Here is a 22037-nt window from a genome sequence, read left to right on the forward strand (position 1 = left end):
GATCCGGATTTATCAGGATTGGAGCGCGGAGGTGGCGAAGAGAAGGGCTGGTTTTAATCGGACGAAGACGGTGCTTCACAAGAAGGGGTGACGTTTGGCCTGTTACAGCCAGCTCGCCTCTGGGTCACTTATAAAGATCGCCAGCTTTACTACGATTCCCCGGAGGAGGCCTGGGCCTTCGTCCAGGCAGAGAAGTTGGACTCGAACTGAGGACTGGGGGGCTGGGGACTGATGTACATAGTCCGGAGGCTCTGTCCTCCTGGGTATCCTTTCGTTTTTCTGGTTGTGTTTGTTGATGCCTTTTTGCTTTTTTGCGTTTTGGGGCTGTTATTTATTTATTCTGGTGCTTTCTTGTTTTTCACTGGTGGAGGGCTGGGGAGCTGTTCGCGGGCCCACTGGGTCACGCGCCCTTCTTTTTCCCGCGTGTTGGGTCGGGGGGGGGGGGGGGGGGGGGGGGGGGTCTGAGATGGAAGCGCGGGCTTTCTTCCCGCACTGGAGGCGCAGTGGGCGGGACCGGCACTGGGTGGGGGAGTGGTGGTTGTGTTACACCGGGGGGGGGGGGGGTCATTGGGGTGGTGGGAGCAGCCGGGGTCAGCAGGAGTCGGCTGACTTACGGAAGTACGATGGAAGGGTTTATGCAGCTAGGAGGGGCCCTAGCTTGGGGGGCGGGGTGGGGGGGTACCGGGTTGCAGCTGGAGGGGCCAAAGGGGAACTGCTGGTGATGTGGGTGGGGGTTGGGAGGGGGGTCTGCCACCGTGGGGAACAGGCTTGGGGGGTTCTGCGGGGACATGGTGAGCCGAGGGAGAGCTATGGCTGACCGGCGCAGAGGGAGGGGGAAGACCCCACAGATTCGGCTGGTCACATGGAACGTGAGGGGGCTGAATGGACCGGTGAAGCGGTCCCGGGTCTTGGCGCATTTGAAGGGGCTGGGAGCGGACGTGTCTATGCTCCAGGAGACGCACCTTGAGGTGGCGGATCAGGTGAGGCTGAGAAGAGGCTAGGTTGGACAGGGGCTAGATGCGAAGAATCGAGGGGTGGCGATTTTAGTTGGTAAGAGCTTGTCGTTCGTGGCGTTGAGTGTGGTGGCGGATAGCTGTGGCAGATATGTAATGGTGAGTGGTAGGCTTCAAGGGGAGCGGGTGGTTCTGGTTAATGTGTATGCCCCCAACTGGGATGATGCAGGTTTCATGCGGCGAATGTTGAGCCGGATTCCGGACCTGGAGACGGGGGTCTTGATCTTGGGTGGGGATTTTAATACTGTGTTGGACCCAGCTCTAGATCGTTCGAGGTCTAAGACGGGCAAGAGGCTGGCGGCGGCCACAGTACTGAGGGGGTTTATGGATCAGATGGGAGGGGTAGACCCTTGGAGGTTTTTGAGGCCGGGAGGTAGGGAGTTTTCCTTTTTCTCCCATGTCCACAAGGCTTATTCCAGGATTGATTTTTTTTGTCCTCAGTAGGGCGCTAATCCCAAGAGTGGTGGGGGCGGAGTATTCGGCGATAGTCATATCTGACCACGCTCCGCATTTGGTGGACCTGGAGCTGGGGGAGGGGAAGGATCAGCGCCCGCTGTGGAGGTTAGATGTGGGGCTTCTGTCAGAGGAGGAAGTATGTGGGCGGGTCCGTATGTGCATAGAGGGATATTTGGAAGCTAATGACAATGGGGAGGTGCAAGTTGGGGTGGTCTGGGAAGCGCTGAAGGCGGTGGTTAGAGGGGAACTGATATCTATTTGTGCGCACAGGGAGACGGGGGGGAAGAGGGTGGAGAGGGAGAGGTTGGTGGAAGAAATGGTAAGGGTGGACAGGAGGTATGCGGATGTCCCGGAAGAGGGGCTTTTGAGGAAGCGTCGCAGTCTCCAAGCGGAGTTCGATATACTGACCACCCGGAAGGCGGAGACGCAGTGGAGGAGGGTGCAGGGGCGGTGTATGAGTACGGAGAGAAGGCAAGTCGGATGCTGGCACACCAGCTCCAGAAGCGGGAGGCAGCGAGAGAGATAGGGGAGTCACAGATGCAGGATGGAACCTGGTGCGGAGTGCTAGGGACATTAATGGGGTGATCAGGTCCTTCTACGAGGACCTGTACCGGTCGATGCCCCCTAGGGAGGTGGGCGGGATGGACCGCTTTCTGGATAAGCTGGAGTTCCCAAGAGTGGAGGAGGAGCGGGTGGAGGATCCGGGGGCCCCAATCGAGTTGGAGGAGCTGACGGAGGCGCTGGGGAGCATGCAGACAGGGAAAGCACCGGGACCTGACGGATTCCCGGTGGAGTTTTATAAGAAGTTTTCAGACCTGCTGGGCCCGTTGTTAGTGAGGACCCTGAATGAGGCGAGGGAGGTGGGGGGCTTTGCCCCCGACGATGTCTAGAGCAATAATTTCACTGATTCTGAAGCGGGATACAGTGTGGGTCTTACAGGCCGATCTCGCTCCTCAATGTGGACGCAAAGTTGTTGGCTAAGATACTGTCCAGGAGGGTTGAAGATGTGGTCCCGCTGGTTATCCATGAGGACCAAACGGGGATGGTGAAGGGGAGGCAGCTGAATGTCAATGTGCGGCGGCTTCTTAATGTTATGATGATGTCGTCGGCGGATGGGGAGGCGGAAATAGTAGCATCGATGGATGCGGAGAAAGCCTTCGAAAGGGTGGAGTGGAGCTACCTGTGGGAGGTGTTGAGGAGATTTGGGTTTGGCGAGGGATTCATTACCTGGGTGACGCTGCTGTATATTTCCCCGGTAGCGAGCGTGGTGACGAATGGGAGGAGGTCGAAGGACTTTCAGCTGTCCCGAGGGACGAGGCAGGGGTGCCCCTCGTCTCCCCTGCTCTTCGCGTTAGCGATTGAACCCCTGGCCCTGAGGGATTCGAAGAACTGGAGGGGGATTGTGCGGGGCGGGGGGGAGGTACACCGGTTGTCGCTGTACGCGGATGATTTACTGTTGTACATCGCGGATTCGGCGGGTGGGATGCCAGAGGTGTTGAGGATACTTGGGGAGTTTGGGGACTTTTCGGGCTATAAGCTCAATGTGGGGAAGAGTGAGCTGTTTGTGCTGCACTTGGGGGACCAGGAGAGGGAGATAGGGGAGCTCCCGTTGAAGAGGGCAGAGAGGAGCTTTAGATATCTTGGCGTCCAGATAGCTAGGAGCTGGGGGGCCCTATATAGGCTAATCTTTTCGAGGCTGGTGGAACAGATGGAGGAGGAGTTTAGGAGGTGGGATGCGCTGCCACTCTCCTTGGCGGGCAGGGTTCAGTCGGTTAAGATGACGGTGCTCCCGAGGTTTTTGTTTCTCTTCCAGTGTCTCCCCATTTTGATTCCGAAGGCTTTCTTTAGGAGGGTTAATAAGAGTATTCTGGGGTTCGTGTGGGCGCGGACGACCCCAAGAGTGAGGAGGGTATTCCTAGAGCGAGGCAGGGAGGTAGATGGTTTGGCGTTGCCCAACCTGTGTGGGTACTACTGGGCAATGATTCGTAGGTGGGTGATGGAGGGGGAGGGTGCCGCATGGAAGAGGTTGGAGGTGGCATCCTGTGTGGGCACGAGTTTGGAGGCACTGGTGACGGCCCCGCTCCCACTCCCCCCGGCAAGGTATTCTACCAGTCCAGTGGGGGTGGCTTCCCTCAAACTTTGGGGGCAGTGGAGGTGGCATAGGTAGCAAGTGAAGGCCTCAGTTTTGACCCCGATACAGGGCAACCACCGGTTGGGTTTTTGAGTTGGCATAGGGCAGGCATCAGGCAGATGGGGGACCTTTTCCTCGACGGGAAGTTTGCGACCTTAGAGGAGTTGGAGAGGAAATGGGGCCTCCCCCTGGGAATGCTTTTAGGTATATGCAATTTAGGGCGTTTGTTAAGCGGCAGGTGGCGGAGTTCCCGCTATTGCCGCCAGGGGGGATGCAGGATAGGGTGCTCTCGGGGACGTGGGTCAGTGAGGGCAGGATCTCGGCAATTTATCAGGTGATGCAGGAGGGGGAGGAGGCCTCGGTGGAGGAGCTGAAAGAGAAGTGGGAGGAGGAGCTAGGGGAGGAGATCGACGAGGGGATGTGGGCGGACGCCCTGGGGAGGGTGAATTTGTCCTCTTCTTGCGCACGGCTCAGCTTAATTCAGCTGAAGGTGCTGCATAGGGCGCACATGACTGGGGCCAGGCTGAGCCGGTTCATTCGGGGTGAGGACAGGTGTGGGAGGTATTCGGGAGGCCCGGCGAATCACACCCACATGTTCTGGGCGTGTCCAGAGTTGGAGTGGTTCTGGAAGGGGGTAGCGGGGACCTTGTCCAAGGTGGTCGGTTCCAGGGTGGAACCGGGCTGGGGGCTCGCTATCTTTGGGGTAGCATCGGAGCCGGGAGTGCAGGAAGTAAAAGAGGCTGGTATTCTGGCCTTTGCGTCCCTAGTAGCCCGGCATAGGATTATTTTACAGTGGAGGGACGTGAAGCCCCCGAGCCCGGAATCCTGGATTAACGACATGGCCGGGTTCATCAAACTGGAGAGGGTCAAGTTTGCCCTGAGGGGGTCGGTACAAGGGTTCTTCCGGCAGTGGCAGCCTTTTCTTGATTTCCTGGCGGAGTATTAGGGGGTGGTCAATCTCAGCAGCTAATTTATTGCTTTGTATTGGGGGGGGGCTTTTCTTTCTGTTTTTTTCTATACCTTGTTTATTTTATTGTTGGGAGAAAATTTGTTGTTGAAAAATTTTAATAAAAATTATTGTTAAAAAAAGGGTAGCAAGGATAATCCAGGGAACTACAGGCCGGTGAGCCTGAGGTCAGTGGTAGGGAAATCACTGGAGAGAATGCTTCGAGACTGGATCTACTCCCATTTGGAAGCAAGTGGACGTATTAGCAAGAGGCAGCACGTTTTGTGATGGGGAGATCGTGTCTCACTATAAGAGTTTTTCGAGGAGGTCACAAAAATGATTGATGCAGATAGAGCAGTGGATGTTGTCTATGTGGAGTTCAGTAAGGCCTTTGACAAGGTCCCTCACGGCAGACTGGTACAAAAGGTGAAGTCACACGGGGTAAGAGGTGAGCTAGCAATATGGATACAGAACTGGCTAGGTCATAGAAGGCAGAGAGTAGCAATGGAAGGGTGCTTTTCTGATTGGAGGGCTGTGACTAGTGGTGTTCCGCAGGGTTCAGTGCTGGGACCTTTGCTGTTCGTAGTACATATAAATGATTTGAAGGAAAATGTAACTGGTCTGATTAGTAAGTTTGTGGACGACACAAAGGTTGGTGGAATTGCAGATAGCGATGAGGACTGTCAGAGGGTACAGCAGGATTTAGGTCCTTTGGAGACTTGGGTGGAGAGATGGCAGATGGAGTTTAATCTGGACAAATGTGAGGTAATGCATTTTGGAAGGTCTAATACAGGTAGGGAATATACAGTGAATGGTAGAACGCTCAAGAGTATTGAAAGTCAGAGATATCTAGGTGCACAGGTCCACAGGTCACTGAAAGGGGCAACACAGGTGGAGAAGGTAGTCAAGAAGGCATATGACATGTTTGCCTTCATTGGCCGTGACATTGAGTATAAAAATTGGCATGTCATGTTGCAGCCGTATAGAACCTTAGTTAGGCCACACTTAGAGTATAGTATTCAATTCTGTTGCCAGAAGGATGTGGAGGCTTTAGAGAGGGTGCAGAAGAGATTTACCAGGATGTTGCCTGGAATGGAGGGCATTAGCTATGAGGAGAGGTTGAATAAACTCGGTTTGTTCTCACTAGAACAAAGGAGGCTGAGGGGCGACCTGAAAGAGGTGTACAAAATTATGAGGGGCATAGGCAGAGTGGATAGTCAGAGACTTTTTCCCAGGATAGAGGGGTCAATTACTAGGGGGCATAGGTTTAAGGTGCGAGGGGCAAGGTTTAGAGGAGATGTACGAGGCAAGTTTTTTTACACAGCGGGTGCCTGGAACCCGCTGTCAGAGGAGGTAGTGGAAGCAGGGACGATAGTGACGTTTAAGGGGCATCTTGACAAATACATGAATAGGACGGGAATAGAGGGATACGGACCCCGGAAGTGTAGAAGATTTTAGACGGGCAGCACGGTCGGTGCAGGTTTGGAGGGCTGAGGGCCTGTTCCTGTGCTGTACTTTTCTTTGTTCTTTGTTCAATTGTCACTCCTCCCAAGGCGAGCTCAGGTGCCCTGTCAACAGGTCATCAACCAGACCATTGGGCACTGAGACCCTGCCTCCTGAGACTCCATTGGCCAAAGGCCAAGGGCAGGTGGAGAAAGGAGGTGGGTGGCGACAGGAGGATAAAATATATAGGCATTCCAGACATCTAGTGAGAAAGGACTGGAAGCAAAGACTGGAAGCAAAGACTGGGAGCAAAAGACTGGAAGCAAAAGACTGGAAGCAGACTCGAAGCTTGGGTGTGTGAGGTGACCTTGACCAGACCAGAGGGAAACAAGCAAGCAACAACCAGCGAGAATCACCTTTACAAAGAGGAACCAGAGGGACTCAGGGTTCAGATGTGCAGCTTACCAAATCACCTTTGCGGGTAGTAGTCGAATCCTGAGTGTTTCTTGTATGTATACTGGGTAATTTATGGGTTAACTGTATTTGATGAAGTGTGTTGCATGATATCTGTGTCCTACTTTGTTCTACTCATAAAAAAAGACACCTGGGTAAACTTTAATTAAAGGGCTGGTTGAAGTGTCTGAATTCTACAGATACAACACGGGAGACCTCTGAACCAGCTGATTACCTGGATCATTAGGTGTTTGAATGGCCCTGTAAAATGATTGAGAGTATTCGCACATCTGAAGAGTCTACATTCTGATATTGTTTTTTTGCAAGAGACCCTTTTTTGCATTAAAGATCAGGCCAGGCTGCGTGAAGGGTGTGCAAGTTTTTTATTCTTTATTTAAAAAATTTAAATGCCCAATTCTCTTTTTGTTTCCAATTAAAGTGCTGGCCTGGCAGTGCCAAGGTGCCCGGGTGCCAAGGGGACAGCCAAGGTGCCACCCAGCCTTGTCCTTGACCACCCAGGGGCCTCCACTGGCCTGGGAGACCCCACAGGTAACATTCCACCTGGTCCACATTTGTGTGGACCAGCACTAATCAGCGCCCGGCTTGGGTATCCTTAGAAACGGCAATAGATTTTTAAAAATGTATTTTCTTCCAAACTTATATGAAAGGTTACAAAACACGAACAAATTCAGGGAGCAAACTCCCCAACACTCAACCATATAGTTTGTACAAATGTTTTCCTTTTTCATCTCTCTCCCCTTTCTCCCCCCCACCACCACCACCGGCGACGTACAGCTCCTCAAAAACAGGTATCCCCCACCTTGCCTCGAAGAACTCCACTGTTCTCCGATATCCCAAATATCGCCACCAAAGTGTCCAGCTCAACCTCCTCCCCCACTATCCTTGTTAGCGCCGCGAACACTCCCGCCCAGAATCTCTCCAACTTTTCACAGACCCAGAACATATGGGCATGGTTCGCTGGTCCCCACCCACACTTCTCACACTCGCCTGCCACCCCCTGAAAGAGCCCAGCAGTTCCACCTTCGCCAACGTCTCGTTAACACCCCCAAGCGATGTGGTGCCAGGTCCGTCACAAACTCCTTATAGAATTCCGCCGGGTACCCACTGGGCCCCGGGGCCTTCCCCAACTTCATACCACTTTATACTGTCCAGTATCTCCCTCAGCCTCAAGAGCTCCTCTAGCGCCTGCTTCTTCTCTTCCTGCAACTGTGGAAATTCCAGTTTGTCGAAAAACCGTCCCATGTCTCCCACTTCACCGCCGGGTCTGTCCTGTACAACTCCTTATAATAATCCCTAAACACCTCATTTATTTTCCCAGGCTCCCCCACCACATCCCCTGCCTCTGTCTGTACCTTCAATATTTCCTTGGACACGGTCTGCCTCTATGGCTGATGTGCTAACATTCGACTCGCCTTCTCCTCATATTCGTACTGCATCCCCCTTGCCCCAAGCAGCTGTCCTGCCGCCCTCTCCGTTATCAACCTATCTAATTGGCCCTGCAACCTTTTCCTCTTCACCAATCCCTCTGTGGTGGGTGCCCTCGAGTACTCCCTTTCCACCTCAACTATCTCATTCATTAACCATTCATATTCCTCCTTCTTTTCCTTATCCGCATGTGCCTTGAACGAGATAATCTCCCCCGGACCTACTGCTAAAATGTGCTTCCCAAAATGTGGCCTTCTTGTTTTGGTTCAATTCTACATAATCTTTAATCACAGCCCGCACTTTATCGCAAAACTCTCTATATGCCAACAACCCCGAATCGAGCCTCCATCCCGGCCTCTACACCCGTCCCGAACAAAGCAGAATCTCCAGCCAGTGGGACGCATGGTCCGAGATTACTATCCCTGCATACTCTGCCCCCTCCACTCAAACGAAAACCTCCCGGCTCACCACAAAAAAGTTATTTCTTGAATACACCCTAGACACATAAGAGAAAAAGGAATACCCCCTACCCCCTGGGTTCTTGAAGCATCACGGGCCCCCAACCCATCTTTTCCATAAACCCACCCAGCTCCTTTGCCATTCGTATCCTACCCATTGACCTGGGCTCAGCGCTATCTACCCTCGGTCAAGGATACAATTGAAATCTCCTCCCATAATTTACTGGTGTGAAGCCAAATCCGCCATCGCTGCCAGCAACACCCTCATAAAACCTACATCGTCCCAATTCAGCGCATACACATTCACCAACTCCACCGGCGTCTTGTCTAATACCTCACTCACCATCACATATCCCCGTTTTCTTGCTCATCAAAATGGCCACCCCCATAACTTTGAGTCAAACCCCGAATGGAAAACCTGACCCACCCAATCCTTTTCTTAGCCTAACCTGCTTCTTCTGGCAGAGGTGCGTCACCTGCAGAAAGACCATCTCCGCTTTTAAACTCCTGAGGTGCGCAAAACCTTAGATCTTTTCACCGGCCAATTGAGCACTCGCTTGTTCCATGTTATCAGCCTTACCGGGGGTTTGTGCCTCCATTCCCCTTTATTGTCCGCCATCTTCACCTTTCAGCTCCACCCCTGCTAATTTCACCCTGTACATGGCCCATTCAAGAGGGCCCTTTTCTCAGCCCCTGACCATGTTTCTTCTCCAACCTTGACACATGCCCCCCCCCCCCCCCCCCCCCCCCCCCCCCCTGCTCCGCCTCCACAACCACCACAGCAACCTCTCATGGCTTTCTCCCTCACCTCACTTCCGCTCACCAACATTACATGTCAAATTCCTGCCCAAAGGCGCCTCCTGCTACAATCCCACCCCCACCTCTGTGTTTTGTGAAGAAGGCTCTCTGCAGACCTCATCCTCCCCACCCAAGCAAAGATACATCTCAAACCACAGGTCACCTCCCCAAAAGACAAACAAATAGAAAAAAAAACACTGGGGGGGGGGGGGGGGGGGGGGGGGGGGGTGGAAAGACGGCATCCCCTTACAAACTTTTCACCCCTCCATTGTCAATTTATCAACCCAACCGAAAAAGAAGAAACCCCTCCACATCAGAGGAAAAGAAAAAAAACCTCCCTCCAACCCTCACTCTACCCGTAATCTCCATTTCTTCAAAGTGTCAGCACCTCCATCTCCCAAAATTGTTCAGTTCTCCCCCAGTTTCTGCTCCTTAATAAAGTCATTGGCTGTAGGGTCTCAAAATGGTATTCCCGGTCTTCATAGTCATCCATAGTTTTGCCGGGTAGAGCATCTCAAACCTTATCCGCTGTCGATTCAGCATAGCCTTGGCCCTGTTGCACTCCGTACATCATTTTGCAAGTTCAGCTAAATGTCCTGATATGTTCGGACCTTGTTCCTCTCCCATTCGCAGTTCCGCTTCTGTCTGGCCCACTGCAAGGTTTTCTCTTTCTCCACAAACTTGTGGAGTCTCACGATCACCACCCGCGGTGCCGCCCCAGCACTTGGCTTCTGCCTCAGAGACCTGTCCGCTCTGTCCACCTCAGGGGCCTTGTCCAGCACTCCCTCCGCCACCATCCTCAAAACGTATCTCGTGGCACTAGCACCTTCCACTCCTTCAGGCAGGCCAACTATTCCCAGATTCTGCCTCCACGACCTGTTTTCCTGCTCCTCCAACACCTTGCAAAGATTTCCTAAGACCTCCACCTCCGCCTCCTGTACCACCACTCTATCGCTGTGGTCTGACATCACCCTCTCAATCTCTCAGATCTGCGACCTGCGCCTCCAGACATTTTTCCACCCCCTACATCAAACCCTTCAGGGGTGCTACAGCCCCTTCGATGGCCTTCGATTGATCCTCCTGCATCTCCTTCCTCTGCTGGCGAACTCTTCCCTGATGAATTCCATCAATTGTTCCATATGGGGCTTCCCAACTTGCACTGACCTTTCCCCCTTCGCCATCTTTCTACTTGCTGCTATGTCACAGGTCTCTTCCAACTCCTTGATCCTTCACGTTCTGCCGGGTTTGGTAACCAGCAGACATGCCACTCGCGGGGTGGGGGGGGCTTCTCTTCCGACCTTTAGTTACACTTCTCCATCGAAGTTACACCAATTTCAGTTAAAAAGAGCTCTTTTCTACGCCTTCAAGCAGGAGCTGCCCTGTGTGCAACCACTCACACCATGGCCGCCACCGGAAGTCAAGAGGCTAATGGATGCCGGGAGCCGGTTAGATCCGGCGTCAGGATGGTTAAGTGGGTTCTTTCCAAAACCCTAGCAACAGGGACTAATCGGAAACATTAAGCCTGGCTCTTGCATGTTTGGAAGGGGCATTGTGCGCACAATCTTATGCAGGTATCAAGGAGGTCGGACACTCACCACCTCATTACGGATTGATTGTCTAAAGTACGTTCCTTTGTATTGTAAAGCAGACGGACAAGATGTATCCACCGACCGATTAGAAGTATTAAGACAATGTATCCACGTCGTCTGATCAGGAGAATGACTGCAACCTAATCAAGTTGCCGGTATCGATAATCGGTTGTATTGTATTACTTTGAATCACTTTGTATTAATTTGAATCACTCTGTATCATCCGAACAGTATAAAGAAATGTGTGCAGGCTTTGTTCGGGCCGAGCGACTTGGATCAAGCTGGAGTTACAGCAGCCGAGTTTTGCTCTCTTGCATAACTCCGGAAGGTGCTGGGTTATCATAGAGCTTTACAGCACAGAAAGAGGCCCTTCGGCCCATCATGTCTGCACTGAGATCCAGTTCCATTCATGTCAGTCATGCTGCATTTGCACTTTCAACTGGTCATTTGTAAAAGGCAGATCATGCTGGGCGAATCAAATTGAATTTTTTGATGAAGTAACAGCCGATGAAGGAAATGTGGTGGATGTTTCATATACTGATTTTAAGAAAGTATTTGACAAGGTGGCACATGAGAAACTGGTTGACAAAATTTAAGCTTATTGAATAGGCAGGCCAGTGTGTAATTGAAATATTTAAAAGAGCTCAAGGATAGAAAGCAGCCAGTCATGATGGTTACATTATGGCAGAAGGGATGAGAGAGGCAATATAGACTAAATGGCACGATTCTAAAGAATTTGCAGGAACAGACAGACCTGGGGCACCATGTGCAATGATAGATAGACATAGAACAGTACAGCACAGAACAGGCCCTTCGGCCCTCAATGTTGTGCCGAGCCATGATCACCCTACTCAAACCCACGTATCCACCCTATACCTGTAACCCAACAACCCCCCCCCCCTTAACCTTACTTTTATTAGGACACTACGGGCAATTTAGCATGGCCAATCCACCTAACCCGCACATCTTTGGACTGTGGGAGGAAACCGGAGCACCCGGAGGAAACCCACGCACACAGGGGGAGGACGTGCAGACTCCACACAGACAGTGACCCAGCCGGGAATCGAACCTGGGACCCTGGAGCTGTGAAGCATTTATGCTAACCACCATGCTACCCTGCTACCCTAATCTTGAAGATGGCAGGACATACTGAGAAAGTGATGAGCAAAGTATAAGGGATCTTGGGCTTCATAAATAGAGACATTGAGTCCAAAAGATGAGGTATGCTGAGGCAAAGGGATTTGGGAGGAAATTTGATAGAGGTGTACATGCTTACTCCTACTCCTGCTCCTAGTTCTTATGTTCTTATGACAAGCTTAGATAAGGTATGGAAAAGCTCTACCCATTAGTTGATTGTCCAAGTACTGATTTAAGATTTTGAGGAAGATTTGCAAGGGAAATGTGAGGAAGAATCTTTTTACGCAGCAAGTGGTAATGACTTGTTGTCCATGAGAGTAATGAATGCAGAAACAATCAATGATTTCAAAAGGAAATTGGGTGGACGCTGAAAGGAAACAAATTACAGGGACCTAGCAGTGCCACGAAACTGACTAGATTACTCCATGTGGAACAGACAGGGACTTGATGGCCGAATGGCCCCCTTCTGTGTCACCTGAGAGGTCAGACAGTAAGTGCTGATAGCTTATTTAATCATAGGGTCGATAACAGCCAAGCCCAATTCTATCCTCACATGGCATCCACATGTGTGACTTCCATTAGCGGTGACTGAAAGATCAAGAGGAATTCTGGTCAATGATTCTTTTCACAGTTTTGGGAAGGGGGGGGGGGGGTTATGCGTATTGCTGCGAATAACTGTACTAACCGACTGCTGACCCTGAGAACAGCAAATCAAAGGTGGTGCTGTTCTGTGTGTATGACTTGTATGCAGCACCGGCCCTAGGGTTGCTGGCGCCCCGGGCAAGCTGAACTTCGGCGCCCTTTGGGGGGGGGGGGGGGGGGGGGGGGGGCCGGGGGGGGGGGGCCGAGGGGAGGGCGGGGCCCAGGGGGGGGGGGCCGAGGGGAGGGCGGGGGGAGCGGACGCGGGGGGAGCGGACCCGAGGGGAGGGCCGGGGGAGCGGACCCGAGGGGAGGGCGGGGGGAGCGGACCCGAGGGGAGGGCAGGGCGGGGGGAGCGGACCCGAGGGGAGGGCGGGGCGGAGGGAGCGGACCCGAGGGGAGGGCGGGGCGGGGGGAGCGGACCCGAGGGGAGGGCGGGGCGGGGGGAGCGGACCCGAGGGGAGGGCGGGGCGGGGGGAGCGGACACGAGGGGAGGGCGGGGCGGAGGGAGCGGACCCGAGGGGAGGGCGGGGGGAGCGGACCCGAGGGGAGGGCGGGGCGGGGGGAGCGGACCCGAGGGGTGGGCGGGGCGGGGGAGCGGACGCGAGGGGAGGGCGGGCGGACCCGAGGGCGGGGCGGGCGGACCCGAGGGGGGGGGGGGGGGGGGGGCGGGGCGGGCGGACCCGAGGGGGGGGGGGGCGGGGCGTGGGGGGTGGACACGAGGGCGGGGCGGGCGGACCGAGGGGGGGCGGGGGGGGGGGGGCGGACCCGAGGACGGGGCGGGCAGACCCGAGGGGGGGGCGGGGCGGGCGGACCCGAGGGGGGGGGGGCGGGACGGGCGGACCCGAGGGGGGGGCGGGGCGGGCGGACCCGAGGGGGGGCGGGGCGGGTGGACCCGAGGGGGGGGCCGGGCGGGCGGACCCGAGGGGGGGGGCGGGGGGACGGACCCGAGGCGGGGGGGGGGGGGGGGGGGGGGGGGGGACCGAGCGGGGGGGGGGGGACCGAGGGGACGGACCGGGGGGGCCGCCCTGGGGGAGTGCGGCCACACAGGGGGAGTGCGGCCACCGCGCATGCGCTGGTTGGCGCCGGTCCAACTGCGCATGCGCGGGACCCGAGTCTGGCCCCCTAGCACATGGCGCCCCGGGCGACTGCCCGAGTTGCCGGTGCCTTGAGCTGGCCCTGCTTGTATGTATCATAAATAGAGGTGATCTGAAGATTTTAAGGCAGACATTGCTTTGAAATTTAACAGCCCTTCGGTAACCCGATATATGCCCTTACTCTGAAACCAAAACAGAAAATGCTGGACATTTCAAGCAGGTCTGACAGCATCTGTGAAGAGAGAACAGAGCTAAAGTTGAGTCTGGATGACTCTTTGCCAAAGCTTTGTTTATACCCTTGCTCTCGTAAATCTGAACGTGTACAAACAGCACCTACTGTACTTCATATTATGCCATGCTGACATAAACTTGGCCTTCAGTTTATCCACTTCATCAGGTTCGCTATCTTCCATTTTCAACTTTTAGCAGATGTTGCCATCCCAACTTTCCTTGCTTTGATGCCAAAACACTTTGCTCTATTCCAAAGTGGAAGGCAGAGAACTCACTGAAAGATGAAACAGCAAAGTATTAGTTTTGTAACATTCAAATTGATCAATTCAAGAAACAAACATTGCTTTAATGAGTATCTGCACTGTTCATTGTGAAACTGAGCTAAGAGCAGCAAGTAAGCTCTCTACTCACCAGCTCCCCACACCCACCCAGTCACAAGTGGAACAATTCCAAGAATAAGCTATTTTGCTCAAAAAATGCCCTTGACAAATAATTTCACAACAACTCATATTTATACAGTCCTTTAAACACAATAAAATTTCCCACGGTCCTTCACAGAAGCATTACAAAACAAAATATGATACTGAGTCAGATAAGGAGATATGAGATCAGATAACCAAAAGTTTGGTCAAAGAGGCAAGTTTTTAAAAATGTTTTAAAAGAGAAAAACGAGACCGAGAGGCAGCGAGGAACAAAGGGGTAATTTCAGAGCTTAGGGCCAAGGCAACTGGAGACATGGTCACCAATGTTGGGGCAATTGAAATTGTGGATGCTCAAAAGGGTAGAATTAGATAATTAAGCATAGATAATTAAAGAGAAATAAAGTTTCCTAAATATGGCTTCATTACTTTATTAAGTATACACAATTAACTCAACACTTTAAAAATACAATTTTAGATACAGAAAATATATTTTGAAAGCTTTGTTCATATTTTTCTTTACTTGTCCCTATTATTTTATCTTAACTTTTACTTTACTTCTAACTTATTAACTATTCTCTAACATTCAATGCTGCAATTTTAAAGGCATACCAGTTTTACTCTGCCATACTGACATTTTTGTTAGTGGAATAAACACTTGGAAATGTGCATGTTTTAATTCATTCCTGAGATTTGGGTATTGCTGAAGTCAGCAATTCTTGTCCATCCATAGTTAATTGGCCAAAATATGGCTCCAAAGGCAGTTTTATTCAGCCAATTGACGTCAGAAGTACAAATACTAATGACAGTAATGCCAGCACCCCAATAACATCAATTAAACTCACCCACACTTTCATTCGTAAATTAACCCCAAACAAAATGATGCGACAAATTGGATCAAAAGGAAGGAGGGTTAACGATAACATTTCAGGAGTTGAGTAATGGGGTATAATGAAACAAGTCGAGCAATATTTAGTTGATGTAGACAAAAAAATTCAGCAGAAACTGGAAACGAGACTTATATTTAGGGTCCTGTCTTGCTCTATAATTAATCATAGGAACACAGGAAATAAAACCAGGAGTAGGAAGTGGCCAGTGAAACAGTTGATGTTGTAGTGGCCAGTGAAATAGTTGACGCATTGGTTTTAATTTCCCAAAGCTCCTTAGATTTAGGGACGGTTCCATTACATTGGAAAATAGCAAGCATAACTCCTTAATTCAAAAAAAAGGGAGGGGGGGACAGAAAGCAGGAAACTACAGTCCAATTGGCTTAACATCTGTCATAGGAGGCATGGGACAGCGCGGGTGCGGGAACGAGAGAGGGCGCAGGAGAGAGCGCGGGCACAGGAGAGAGAGCGCGTGGTCTCGGGAGAGAGAGAGGGATTCGGCAGAGAGAGCGCGGGGACTCAGCAGTGAGAGCGCGGGGACTCGGGAGTGTGATCGGGTGGAATGAGTGCGGGCGGGGTGGAGTGAGTGCGGGCGGGGTGGAGTGAGTGCGGGCGGGGTGGAGTGAGTGCGGGTGGGGTGGAGTGAGTGGGGGTGGAGTGAGTGTGGGCGGGGGTGGAGTGAGTACGGGCGGGGTGGAGTGAGTGCGGGCGGGGTGGAGTGAGTGCGGGCAGGGTGGAGTGAGTGCGGCCAGGGTGGAGTGAGTGCGGGCGGGGTGGAGTGAGTGCGGGCGGGGTGGAGTGAGTGCGGGCGAGGTGGAGTGAGTGCGGGCGAGGTGGAGTGAGTGCGGGCAGGGTGGAGTGAGTGCGGGCAGGGTGGAGTGAGTGCGGGCAGGGTGGAGTGAGTGCAGGCGGGGTGGAGTGAGTGCGGGCAGGGTGGAATGAGTGCGGGCGGAGTGGAATGAGTGCGGGCGGAGTGAGTGTGGGCGGGGTGGAGTGAGTGCGGGCGGGGTGGAGTGAGTGAGTGCCGGCGGGGTGGAGTGAGTACGGGCGGGGTGAGTACGGGCAGGGTGAGTACGGGCAGGGTGAGTACGGGCAGGGTGAGTACGGGCAGGGTGAGTACGGGCAGGGCGAGTACGGGCAGGGTGAGTACGGGCAGGGCGAGTACGGGCAGGGTGAGTACGGGCAGGGTGAGTACGGGCAGGGTGAGTACGGGCAGGGCGAGTACGGGCAGGGTGAGTACGGGCAGGGTGAGTGCGGGCGGGGTGTAGTGAGTGCGGGCGGAGTGAGTGCGGGCGGAGTGAGTGCGGGCGGAGTGAGTGCGGGCGGGGTGCAGTGAGTGCGGGTGGAGTGAGAGCGGGTGGAGTGAGTGCGGGCGGGGTGCAGTGAGTGCGGGCGGAGTGAGTGCGGGCGGAGTGAGTGCGGGCGGGGTGCAGTGAGTGCGGGTGGAGTGAGAGCGGGTGGAGTGAGTGCGGGTTGTGAGTATGGGCGGAGTGAGTGCGGGGGAGGTGGAGTGAGTGCGGGCGAGGTGGAGTGAGTGCGGGCAGGGTGGAGTGAGTGCGGGCAGGGTGGAGTGAGTGCGGGCAGGGTGGAGTGAGTGCGGGCGGGGTGGAGTGAGTGCGGGCGGGGTGGAGTGAGTGCGGGCAGGGTGGAATGAGTGCGGGCGGAGTGAGTGTGGGCGGGGTGGAGTGAGTGCGGGCGGGGTGGAGTGAGTGAGTGCCGGCGGGGTGGAGTGAGTACGGGCGGGGTGAGTACGGGCAGGGTGAGTACGGGCAGGGTGAGTACGGGCAGGGCGAGTATGGGCAGGGTGAGTACGGGCAGGGCGAGTACGGGCAGGGCGAGTACGGGCAGGGCGAGTACGGGCAGGGCGAGTACGGGCAGGGCGAGTACGGGCAGGGCGAGTACGGGCAGGGCGAGTACGGGCAGGGCGAGTACGGGCAGGTCAAGTACGGGCAGGGCGAGTACGGGCAGGGCGAGTACGGGCAGGGCGAGTACGGGCAGGGCGAGTACGGACGGGGTGGAGTGAGTGCGGGCGGAGTGAGTGCGGGCGGAGTGAGTGCGGGCGGAGTGAGTGCGGGCGGAGTGAGTGCGGGCGGAGTGAGTGCGGGCGGGGTGCAGTGAGTGCGGGTGGAGTGAGAGCGGGTGGAGTGAGTGCGGGTGGTGAGTATGGGTGGAGTGAGTGCGGGCGGGGTGGAGTGAGTGCGGGTAGGGTGGAGTGAGTGCGGGCAGGGTGGAATGCGTGCGGGCGGAGTGAGTGTGGGCGGGGTGGAGTGAGTGCGGGCGGGGTGGAGTGAGTGAGTGCGGGCGGGGTGGAGTGAGTGGGTGCCGGCGGGGTGGAGTGAGTGAGTGTGGGCGGGGTGGAGTGAGTGCGGGCGGGGTGGAGTGAGTGAGTGCCGGCGGGGTGGAGTGAGTGAGTGCGGGCGGGGTGGAGTGAGTGCGGGTGGGGTGAGTATGGGCGGGGTGAGTACGGGCAGGGTGAGTCCGGGCAGGGCAAGTACGGGCAGGGCGAGTACGGGCAGGGTGAGTACGGGCAGGGTGAGTACGGGCGGGGTGGAGTGAGTGCGCGCGGAGTGAGTGCGGGCGGGGTGCAGTGAGTGCGGGTGGAGTGAGAGCGGGTGGAGTGAGTGCGGGTGGTGAGTATGGGCGGGGTGGAGTGAGTGCGGGCGGAGTGAGTGGGGGCGGGGTGGAGTGAGTGCGGGCGGAGTGAGTGCGGGCGGGGTGGAGTGAGTGCGGGCGGTGTGAGTGCGGGCGGGGTGGAGTCAGTAAGTGCGGGCGGGGTGGAGTGAGTGCGGGTGGAGTGAGTGCGGGTGGTGAGTACGGGTGGGGTGGAGTGAGTGCGGGCGGAGTGAGTGCGGGCGGGGTGGAGTGAGTGCGGGTGGAGTGAGTGATCCAGATGCAAAGATCATAGAGGATAGATGGACAATTCCACTGATGTTAATAGCACGCTAATGAAATGTAAACTGCACATCGGAGCGAGGGCCCATCTGAACACTTAGTCAGCGTTGAAAAACCTGAAAATCAAGCCAACAATGGTCCCACCAGCATTACTCCTGAAGGACTATAACTGTCATCAGATCATGACGTTAGGAGCATATGAGCTTGCAGTCACCGTCAAGGACAGAACGTGTATGATCACATTTTCCATAGTGGAGACAGAGCATGAATCGCTCATTGGAGTAGATGCATGTGAAGAGCGTGAGCACGTTAGGCGGGTGTACGCTGCAGAAAGCATGGCACCCCGCCAATATATATCTATTGAATCTATTATGAAGGACTATCGGAGGTATTTAAAGGCTTTGGCACTCAGTTTTTTACATATTGCATCCAGCTGAACGAGACTGCAAAGCGAGTTGGTCATGCGCCGAGACGTGTGCCTGCTCCGCTAAAGGACAAACTGAAGGACGAGTTACACAGAATTACGGCTCTAGGAGTCATTAGGCGCATAGAGGAACCCACCAACTGGGTTGACTCCATGGTGTGTGCTAAAAAAAGGTATTGGTGACCTGAGGATATACATGGAGTTCAAGGATCTCCAACTGAACATCAAGAGGGAAAACCCGATCCCGAAAAGGGAAGAAATAGCGTGCGAGATGGCTGGAGCGAGATGGTTGTTTCAGCAAGTTGGAAGCATCACAACGCTTCTGGAAGCTTAAGCTGGGCGAAGCGAGCATAAGGCTGTGCATGTTTAACACACCCTTCTGGTGCTACTGCTTCCTGAAAATGCCATTCGGCTTTATTCCGGCGTCTGAACTCTTCCATCGTGCCATGGAGCATGTAGTTGAAGGGTTACCAGATGTCTGCGTTTATATCGATGATATCATAGTCTGGGGGTCCACACATGAGAAGCATGACAGAAGCCATCTTAGAGTTCTACAACGGGTGAAGAAAAATGGTCTCAAGTTCAATAAAACAAAATGTCAAATTGGTGTTGATACCATAATTTATTTTAGAGGACAGGCTCTCGGCACAAGGTGTGCAGCCGGATGATGAAAAGATAGAGGCTATTCTAACAGTGCCACGACCCACAGCCAAAAAAGGCGTGTTATGCATACTAGGGACGATCAATTTTGTTGGCAAGTTTATTCCCAACCTGGCCTCCAAAACGTCCCATCTACGAGATGCCATAAAAAAAACGTAGTGTTTCAATGGTCTCCCAAGCGCGAGCAGGAGTGGCAAGCATTGCGTATCTCGCTGATGCCAGCCCTCGCCTTCTTTGACCCGACGAGAAAGACAAAATTTCGACCAATGTGTCCCAGGATGGCCTTGGAGTGGTATTACTGCAGCAGGGTGCGGACGACAGCTGGCTGGCATTTACGTATAGTGATGTCCGAAACAAAGCGCAGGTCTGCGCAGATTGAGTAAGAATGCCTTGGATTAGTCATAGGTTTAGAAAAATTCCATGATTATGGGCTGCCGGTGTTTCTGGTGGAGACTGATCACAGGCCACTTGTTTCCACTGTGCAAAGGAATTTGCACCAAATGTCCAGGAGAATACAGCGCCTAATGATGAAGCTCCAGCGCAATGACATTGACTTCATATATATATATATATATATGTATATATTGGGCAAGTACCTTGCCGTCGCTGATGCACTTTCTCGAGCCACGGGCATCAAAGGGGTACGCCTGGGTGATGAGGATGTGCAACTACGTGTCAATCTCGTCACTTCCAGTCTCCGATGAAAAGTCGTGCCTAATAAAGGCAGAAACAGCCACGGATGTAGTCCTACAAAAGGTAATCAAATGTCTCCAAGAAGGATTCCTGCTCTTCTTCTGCGACAGCACCAGATTATGATTCCGCATTCTTTAAGGCCGTTCATGCTAAAGCACCTGGGCATTGAGAAGTACAAGCGCAGGGCCAGGGATCAATGTATTGGCCAGACATCACCCAAGGCATTGCAGGCATGGTTGACCACTGTGACATATGCCAGAAATTCCACTGCGACACATGCCAGAAATTCCACTGCAACAAAGCAGAGAGCCAATGAATGTGGGTGAAACCATTACCAGTCCGTGGCAGAAAGTGGGCATGGATCTGTTCCACTTCAACGTGAGAGACTACCTTGTAGTTATTGACTACCTCTCAAACTATCCGGAGGTTGCACAGTTGGCAAACTCGACTGCTCGGTGTGTCATACGACATGCCAAAGCGATTTTTGCCTGGCATGGTACACCAAGTATTCTTATGTCAGACAATGGGCCTCGTTTCAAAAATCATGGACTGAATTTTCCCATCACTATGACTTTTGGCATATCATTCCAGTCCTCTATGACCCCAGTCGAATGGGAAGGTGGAAAAGGGTGTGCACATCTAAAACAGCTGTTAAAAAAGGCAATTGATAGCCAGGAAGACATCTATTTGGTACTTCTCAGCTATCATTCGGCGCCACTTGTCAATGGACTATCACCGGTGCAGCTGCTCATGAACAGACAGCTAAGGACGACCCTACATTCCATGGCAGGTCCCCCTGTGGATCGACAACTGGAGTGGAAATTGCTTTTTCAGAAGAGGAGGCAGAAAGAGATCTATGATAGATCCACAAGTAGGCTCCAGCCACTACGTCCAGGGGATACCGTCAGACTCAAGGATGCCACTGGCAATGGATGGTCGAATCCTGCAAATGTTTTGCAGCAGGGAGTCCATAGCTGTTTCTGGTTCTTTCTGAGGGGGGTTCAGTCTTGCGAAGGAACTGAAGAGTGCTATTAAAAGTACAACGGCCGTTCCTGCTGAGTCCAGCAGAAGAGCTGGTGTGTAATCCGAAACTTGAAGAGGACTTGAAGAGGACCACTCAAAAAAGCTAGCGATCAGAGAAGCATCTGCAGCAGTGAATACAGAATGAGAGGTGCAGGTGGTACACGATCGCCGATTCAGCCATCACTCAGGAGATCAACCAGATTATGGCACAAGCCTGACAGACTGAACATGTAATAAACTGTGTACAGTATGTGTTTAAAGTTGTCATGCAATAAAGAATGCTGTTTAGCACAGGGCTAAATCACTGGCTTTGAAAGCAGACCAAGCAAGCCAGCAGCACGGTTCGATTCCCGTAACAGCCTCCCGAACAGGCGCCGGAATGTGGCGACTAGGGGCTTTTCACAGTAACTTCATTTGAAGCCTACTCGTGACAATAAGCGATTTTCATTTTCATTTTTCATTTCATACCAGATTGCTTAAAGAACGGTCACATTTATTAATGCCTCCAAAGGAAGGGGGATGTGGTGATATGCATGTATACATAAATGTATATAGTATATATCAGTGCACATAACTATCGGTACGACGTCCGACCAGCATGCGGTGTCAGACATCCATCACGTTACTGGAGACACCCGCCAGTTGGTAGTAGGACGTACAAGAGGATAGTCGCATTTAGAGTAGTTCCAGGAGAATTCACTGAGTTCATTTAGTAGCCTTGTCTGTATAGTAATCTGTTAGTTATCTTTCCATGTATTTGTAAACAAATCATCTTTCTAGTTAACAACTAGATGTTCTGTGTACATCATTACAACGGTGGTATCACAAAACACCACACAAGCCATTACATTTTCTGTCCTATAACCATTAAGAGAATGCCGGTTCAAAATCAAATGTAAAAAGAATCGATATGGAAATACAATGCTAACAAATCAATCAATCAGAGGGATGCCATATAATCAGCTTTACGAGAATTCTCAGCTATGCTTTCTCTTTTAATGAGGTACATCAAAGAGGCAGGTCCATCAAAGAGGCAGCTGGAATAGCATTAACAAGAAAATATCAATTTTGAACTGTAGGACCTCCGGTGGCAGCCATGGAGTGAGTGGTCGGACACAGGTCAGCTCTGGCTCAAAGGTGTTCCTTTGGGCACTTTATGCCCGTTAGTGAGGTAGCTCCGTAGGAAAGGTGTAGAGTGAATG

General features: G+C 53.1%; 1 protein-coding gene across 4 annotated transcripts in view; it reads right to left on the minus strand.

Annotated features, from left to right (window-relative positions):
* atg4c (autophagy related 4C, cysteine peptidase) overlaps window positions 1–22037 on the minus strand; it is a 118718-nt gene that overhangs the window by 77946 nt on the left and 18735 nt on the right. For all 4 annotated transcript variants that reach the window (XM_038794507.1, XM_038794506.1, XM_038794505.1 and 1 more), the window contains exon 2: window positions 13944–14111. In XM_038794507.1, coding sequence (XP_038650435.1) covers window positions 13944–14019 — 76 coding nt within the window. In that variant the 5' untranslated portion in view covers window positions 14020–14111. The remainder of the gene's footprint in view (window positions 1–13943; window positions 14112–22037) is intronic.

The sequence above is a fragment of the Scyliorhinus canicula genome, chromosome 4, assembly GCF_902713615.1.
Source record: "Scyliorhinus canicula chromosome 4, sScyCan1.1, whole genome shotgun sequence".
NCBI classification, from domain to species: domain Eukaryota; kingdom Metazoa; phylum Chordata; class Chondrichthyes; order Carcharhiniformes; family Scyliorhinidae; genus Scyliorhinus; species Scyliorhinus canicula.